At 45.8% G+C, this 7,672-nt stretch overlaps 1 protein-coding gene across 1 annotated transcript; it reads right to left on the bottom strand.

Annotated features, from left to right (window-relative positions):
* Window positions 1-821: 821 nt before the first annotated feature.
* Rnf182 (ring finger protein 182) lies at window positions 822-1,565 on the bottom strand. Its single transcript, XM_038332317.1, has one exon. It carries the CDS (start codon window positions 1,563-1,565, stop codon window positions 822-824), a length of 744 nt encoding a protein of 247 aa, XP_038188245.1.
* Between the last annotated feature and the right edge of the window lie 6,107 nt (window positions 1,566-7,672).

Below are 7,672 nucleotides of genomic sequence, written 5' to 3'. Positions count from 1 at the left end.
GGATTGAAGAATGTGGTTAGAAACCAAACAAAACTGAAATGCTATAAGAAATTACTCCAGGGAATCCTTCCACATGCACAAACTGCTCAGATCTCCAGGAAGCCTGGGAGAAAGATGCACACAGAAATGGCCATGCCCAGGCATGAGGTCTACTTCCGTGCAAACTTCCCGGAGTTGTCCATCTTCTGTAACAACATGCCAGAACAGGAATTCTGCAGGAACCACCAAAGGGGACAAGATTGTGGGACCCTGGGGCAGGGAGCACCACACAGAAGAGAAAGGAATCTGAGCGGGGGTAGCAGACCTCAGAGAAGCATTACCTCAAGAAAGAAAGCACCTGAGGGTGACTAGGGGCTCCACTGCTCAGAGAATGGGGAAGCACACTGATCTGTTTTGGAGCAACCTGCCTCTGACATCTACCCACCATCACGGGATACCCCTAACTCGAAGAAGGCCTCCATTCATCCTGACCTTTACACCAGGACCCTGCCACCTTGCCTGGTACCTGTCAGAAAGCACTCACTGTGCCCACACCTTTGCTCCCAGACGCCTCACAACTGTCAGAGTGCCCTAAAAAGCTAGGCACACACAATTTGCTTCCTGGCTAATCCCTATGTAGAAATGAACGTCTCTTAAACATTTTTCAGAATCCAGGAAAACCCATCAAGCCAACATCTGGACAGAAAATGGACCACAGACGTATGGCCAAGGGCTTTGTTGAGGCTGTAGACACTAGTTGTAGAGAATACAAAAGAAAGCAAATTGCACGTACATCATTTGAACGTAGCCGTATGTGCCAAATTTCCTATTTTGCCTATTGATTAAGAAGGAAGTGCCATACAGTCCAGAAATTCATGACAAACGCATTGGCAAAAACCATACACCATAAGGATGACAAGGCTAGAGGGGACAAGGCTAACAAAGACCACCCCAAGGGTGACTTTCTTAGACACCAGTAAATAGATCCCTAAGGGCAAGGAGCTGAAGTACAGCAAACCTAGCAGCCACACTAACACCCGGATGGACGTCTGGAAGAGCAGGGAGGTGCAGTTCCACACCGTCCAGTTGTGGGACACTGTGGTGACAGAGTCAAAACTTGCCGGCCTGTAGAATTCTACCACCGGCGTCGAGCTAAGGGATGGGGAACTCTCCCTCTGCACCTCCATGATGGTGATAACCAAGCAGTTGGAGGACGTGTGGGAAGGGCTGACGAGGGAAGCCAGCCTCTTGGGGGTGAGCAGCAGCTCCGTGGGATTCTCAGGCAGGCATTTCTTCCCTTTGCTTCCACAAGTCAAGTTTACAAGGATGTTATTGTCATCAGGCAAGCTGCTCACTTCGTCATCTGGCAGGCACGTCTCGAACCTGCAGAAAGGACAGACGATGACACCTTGGGGGGAGTCTCCAAAGTCTATTATCTTATAGAGGCACTTGGCACAGACCCTGTGACAGCACTCTAGAACCTTGGGCTTCCTCTGCTTCAGGTTGTACCGATTGTAACAAATCTTGCACTCCAGCTCATCCGAGACCTGAGACTCCACAGGCTCTTCCGGTGGCTGGCTTGCCATCTTGAATTAGGGATACAATCTTTTGTAGATATGCCTGACTGAGGGGTGACTTGGATTAAGGAATCCCTCTGAACATCACATAATCTGAGTCTGGAATCAGGGCTGGAGGGGCTGGAAAAGTAGGGAGAGAACACAGAAGTCTTCCGAACATTTTCCGCTCCTGCTTGGTGCTCTCTGTCTCTGGTGCTTATTTTAAAAGGCCACCCGAAGGATCTGCAAAGAAAAAACAGAGAGGGTAATAGAGCGAACAGTTCACTACAAAGGTGTTCTGAGAATTGTTCATGGCATTTTCTGAGCTCCAAGGATCAGGAGCAATAGACCTAACAGATTAAATCCCTTCCTATTTCACCTTTCCAGCCCTGGAACAGCAAGGTGCCGTGTTTATGATTCCGTCCACAAACATCATAAAATGGAATTAAATCCTAATGCGTGTGAAGTGCACTGACATACACCTCAGCACCACAGGCTCTTCAATGGTGTATGCTGCAGCTAGGACAGATTATCTCTCAGAAATAAGTACCAAATTTTGGCCGCTTTGAATCATGGGGCTTATTCACAGCACCATTCTAGAAAACAGCTAAGGACCTTCCGCAGTGCTCACAAACCTGCCTAAGAATTTTCTTATTGTTGCTTACTTGTTTTGTTTATTTGATTGATTGATTGACTGACTGAAACAGGCTTACTATATAGCCCAGGCTGGCCCCAGGCTTAACCACCTAGCCCAAGCTGACACTGAACTCAGTAACCCCACGTCGAAGGCCCACAAATCTTGGAACTGGGCTCCATGCCCCATCATGCCCAGCTCCCCAAGCACAGAGTCTTAAGGAGAAGCACTAGGACATGTTTCCAGGAAGCGTTTTGCTAGAGATAAGAGCATTTGTAAGTGAAGCAGATGGTTCTCACTTCTTTATCTGTTTTGCAGATGCCCTTAGTGTTTGACTACTTGAGTCCAATTTTTGTTTCAATGCCCAACTTGTGCATACACATCTACACAAAGTAAAATAAAACACAAAGCCTGTGATATAATCCCTATAAACACCTCTAATTCCTAAGAAAGAGACACAAACATGGGAGACACATGCAATTACACACAGACCCCATCAACACAGGAAAAGTCATTTCGAGCTGACTCTCAGGAAATGCTATTTGCCATCCCCCCTGTGTCATGTAAATTCTGTCTGTGGTAGGCAGAAGGCACCGTGCAGCATGCAGGCCTGATACTAGCAACAGTGGTGGTACTGGCACTAGTGTTGGACAAAGGGCAGGGTTTATTCGTATGCACAATGTGTCATCTGTAGTATCAGTGGAAGAGAGCAGCAGCGTGGGAAATCTCTAGATCGTCTCATTAGCGCTAATATGTGTGATATTGGGGGTAGTAGATCCGTCTGGAAATATGCTGTGCTTGGAATGTATGGAAACAGCTTTGCATTTCTGAGCACATCCCTCCGAGCTATAATAGCGGGAGGCTGTCACAGCATTTCTAAGGAGACAGCAAACGTGCAGCAATTCAAAATTTGCTATGGCTCACACAGCCCTCAAGGAAAGGGGCAGTGAAGAGCTAAATTAAGCTTGGGCAGTTTTGAAATCAAGAGTACAGAATGTCTTCCTTCTTGTTTATATGAATTTTGCAAATTTCCAAATGACTTCCTATTCTATGCATAATGGGCTTCAGTGGCCAGAAGTGTGCTGTGGCGACACCCGTCAATGTACACCCTGGTTCGGAGCCTAAACTTATAGACAGGCTTTTAATCTGTATTCAGAACTGCTCTCTAGGTTTTTTCTGTCCTATGTGGAGCCTGGGGAGCAAACGTGTGTCTATTCTGAAGATGAACCAGGAGCTGTGAGGCTTCGGAACTAGCATGAACATTAGTAAAATGTGTTCTTTAATTGCTAACATGAAACTCAGCTACAGGTCCAGAGCCTACCATTGCTGTCTCCAGATCTGCTCTCTGATCCATCTCCCACCTGTCTTACAGTTACTCTCCAATGCAAATTTTCTAGCTCTTGGGTCACACTTATATCTGACAAAGAAAAGTCTACTTTGTCTGGGTTCTCAGATTCTTGGTCAAAGAGCTGACTGAAGTTTCTCCTTTGTCTTCTCTAGATTGTCACTGTGCCTCCAAATACACCCCTTTTCTCACTCCCACCCGTTAAGTTTCTAATCACATACAGATTCTTATGCCAGCTTTACTGGGCCGACCAAAGAACTAGCTATATAACGCCTTTGCCTTATTGGGCTTGTTTCCTTCATTTCGGCGTTTTCCTTGACTGTTCCCTTTGATTTACCTTAGTTTGTTTGTCATTCTTTTTCCTCATGTCATGTTGGGACCATTTGGAGTCCTGGCCTCCAGCTGCTCTTGCTGCTAGCGATCTTTACTTTCCTTCTGATTTGAGTTACTGAAAGCTGTGTCAAAGTTGTTTACCAGCTCTGCTTCACGAGCACATGTTGCCTTGGCCTCGAGAATCAGAGGATAAGGTTTTCACCTGTTGGTCCACCTGACTGTTGGGTCTATAAGCCTCCATGGTGCTATTGAATAAAGGGCTTCTTACCAGTGACTAGAGGTCCGTGTCTCTGTCTCTCTGTCTCTGTGTGAGTCTTTGTGTGTTTCAACCTCCAGCCCCTTGCCCAAAGCTCGGGAACTGTATGGTAGCCCATAGAGGGCAGACAGGCGTTGTGCGCTACAATTTCATAATAAAAAACCATGCTCTGTCTTCATTTAAATGATGACGGTGTGTCAAGATGGTGATCTCCCCATGCCCACGGTTTCACTCTCTAGAAGTTTCTGTGGACTTTTAAACAATTTGACATTTGATCTTCTTATTGCTGGTTTTTGTGGGCATGGTCTCACTATGTAGCCCTTGGCTAGCCTAGAACTCACTATGTAGACCAGGCTAACCTCTAGTTCACAGAGTGCTCCTGCCGCTGCCTCCCCAGTGCTGGGAGTAAAGGTGTGCACCATCATGTCCCGCTCATTTGACTTTTTATTTACCCTTTGATAAAAAGGTTATTTCAATCTTTTATAAGTTTATAAACGATTTATAAAAAACATTGTCCTTTAAATTTCTTTTTCTTTTATTTTTTTTAAAAAAGAAACTATCTTTTTTCATTTTACATACCAATCCGAGTTCTCACTCCCTCCCCTCCCATTCTTTCCACCTCCCCCCGCCCCATCCAGTCCTCAGAGACAGTAAGGCACATTGCTTTGGGGAAGGTTCAAGGCCCTCCCTACTATATCTAGGCTGAGCAAAGTATCCATCCAAAGAGAATGGGCTCCCAAAAAGCCAGTACATGCAGTAGGGATAAATCCTGATGCCACTGCTAGCGGCCCCGCAGTCTGCCCCAGCCATACAACTGTCACCCACATTCAGAGGATCTAGTTTGGTCCTATGCTGCGGGTTCCTTCCCTGTCCAGCTGGAGTTGGTGAGCTCCCATTAGCTCGGGTAAACTATTTCACTGGGTGAACCCATCATGGTCTTGACCTCTGCTCATATTCTCACTCCTCCCACTCTTCAACTGGACTTTGGGAGCTCAATCCAGTGCTCCCTTGCACGTCTCTGCCTCTGTTTCCATCAATTGCTGGATGAAGGTTCTGTGGTGACATTTAAGATATTATCAATCTGACTACAGGGCAAGGCCAGTTCGGGCCCCCTCTCCTCTATTGTTTAGGGTCTTAGGTGGAGTCATTCTTGTAGATCCCTGGGAATTTCTCTAGAGCAAGGTTTCTTGCTAGTCCCATAATGGCTCCCTCAATCAAAATATCTCTTTCCTTGCTCTCGTCTCTGTCCTTCCTCCATCCTGACTATCCTATTGCCTCAAGTTCTCCTCCCCACTCCTCTTCTCCTCTTCCACCTTCCCCTCCCCCCACAGAAGTTAATATTCTGCATTAAAGAGACATCAGATCCAGCATAGCTATTAAACATAACTTTCTATCTATTGCTTATTATCCTCAAGGAGGACGCGAGATTATGGAGGAGACAGGTGAACAGGGTTTATTAAAGTGCCCGGCAGGATTGTATTTGTATCTCAAACAGCTTTGCTTTACAGATTTCATGGTACATTACTTTATGTAAAAGTTGTGCTCACTGTCTTCATAAACTCCTCTCTAGTCTTAAGACTACCATTCCTTAACCCTACGATGACTTTACCTCAAGCACCACTGTTTCTAAGCCTGACGTCGCTCATTTCACTGACTGCAGCCACCTGGGATCACTATCTAGTCTGACATTTTCAACTTTGATCACTTTATTTCAAGAGTTTTGTAAAAAGAGTACACATTATGTGTGATAGTGTGTGTGTGTGAGAGAGTGTGTGTGCCTGTGTGTGTGTGTGCCTATCTGTGTGTGAGTGTGTATATGCATAAGAGCCTATGTGTGTGTGCCTGTGTGTGTGAATGTGTGTATGTATGTGGATGAGTCTGAGTGTATGAGAGGGTGTGTACCTATTTGTGTGTTGTAAGTGTATGCCTCTGTGTGTGTGAATATGTGTATGCATATGAGCCTTGTGAGTGTGAGCTCACGTGTGTGTGTGTGTGTGTGTGTGTGTTACACTTAAGGCCAGTACAGGCTGGACAAATGCACCACTACTAAACCCTGACCCCGTTTTTAAAAAATGCTTTAAGACACAGGATTTCACTAAGTTACTTAAGCTGGCTTTCAGCTTTCCCTGTAGCCAGGCAAGTATTAAACTCATGGTCCTTCGGCCCTCAGTTAAGTAGCTGTTATTACATGCCAGCATCACCAGACCCATCTTGGGATTTGCTTTTTAACTCAGGCAAATAGTCACAAAGTAAAAATAAATAAATAAAATTTGTTACTTAAATTTATTTAGTTGTGCATATGCATATATATAAATATATGTATATATAGGCAATAATCATTTTTAAAATATAGGATCATGAGTTTGGGAGATGGAGGACATAGAAGATGAAAGGAGAGGGGAACAAAGTGATGTAGATGGAGTGTTCATGTATAAAGTTTCAAAATATAAATTTAAAAAAGCCTAGATATGGCCCATGGTTAATGATTAGCACTCTGGGCTCTGAATCCAGCAATCTGAGTTCAAGCATCAGTGGGACCTGAATTTCCTTCCATGATCTCCCCGCACCGTGAAGGCTGTGATTCTGGTGAGCGTGAGTTCCCCTCACCACAAGAGCTGTCCTAGCAAGCAGACCATTTCTTTGTACTTTCCTCTTGAGTATTTTTTTTATCATAAAACAAGTAATGAGAGCCTTAAATTCTTATGTAACAAATTTTAATCTCCGAGGGAAATGGCTGGCTGCTTGTGTGCGGTCCACTCGCCTGTTGCTGTCTCTCTACTGTTATTCCCCCAGCTCGTCCCTGGTTCCAACGGTGAGACACCTCAGCTAGCCAGCACATTCTCACAGGTCATCTGCTCCCTGACAGGAAGCTGCTCTTTGGGTCCTCACGAGCTCCAATGTACGCAGAGGAGCCTCGAGTCACTTCTGAAGAGTGTGTTTCCTGTAGTCATCTGGTCGCTTCCCGTGGCCCTCCTGTCACACACATGTTCTAGTTCCTAGGCTGGCATCTCTCACGGATCCCACACCTTTATGTTTCAGCTCTGTGCTTCAAATCCCTCCACTTGACAAACTATAGCTATTGATCCTCTCAAGAACATCACGCCCTGCAGCTCACTGACTGAACTGTCTGATGGGAAAGTCCCTGTCTCGTCTGAACGTCTTTCTGTGCTGCCTTTGAATCTCCTGTGTGCTCACTGTTCTTGGCTGTCTCCAGCTGCCACTCTGTGTTGGGATTCCAGTTGTTCGTGTAAACTGCCTCCCCTTTGGCTGCAGTGATGCCATTCCCACTTGTTACATGATCTGCTATGGAAGGGTCCATATACCTGCAGCCCTGTGAGTGATGGGAAGTGATGTCCACCCCTGGGGCCATGGGGATACTGGTGCAAGTCTTGGGGTACAGCCAAGTAATAGGAGATCATTTTTCTTCTCCAAAGGAGACAGTGAGAATGCAGTCAAGCTATTGGGACATTTGGTCTTTTGCAGAGCGTACACACACGTGCTTGTGCACACACAGACACACACGCGCACACACACACACACACACACGCACGCACACGCACACTGAAGAA

Source organism: Arvicola amphibius, chromosome 6, assembly GCF_903992535.2.
Source record: "Arvicola amphibius chromosome 6, mArvAmp1.2, whole genome shotgun sequence".
In the NCBI taxonomy this organism is placed as follows: Eukaryota; Metazoa; Chordata; class Mammalia; order Rodentia; family Cricetidae; genus Arvicola; species Arvicola amphibius.
This window is presented reverse-complemented; position numbering and strand designations above follow the sequence as displayed.

Bases quoted from the DNA above. Each gene is read 5' to 3' on its own strand.
- Rnf182 (XM_038332317.1), bottom strand. From the start codon at position 1,565: ATGGCAAGCCAGCCACCGGAAGAGCCTGTGGAGTCTCAGGTCTCGGAT.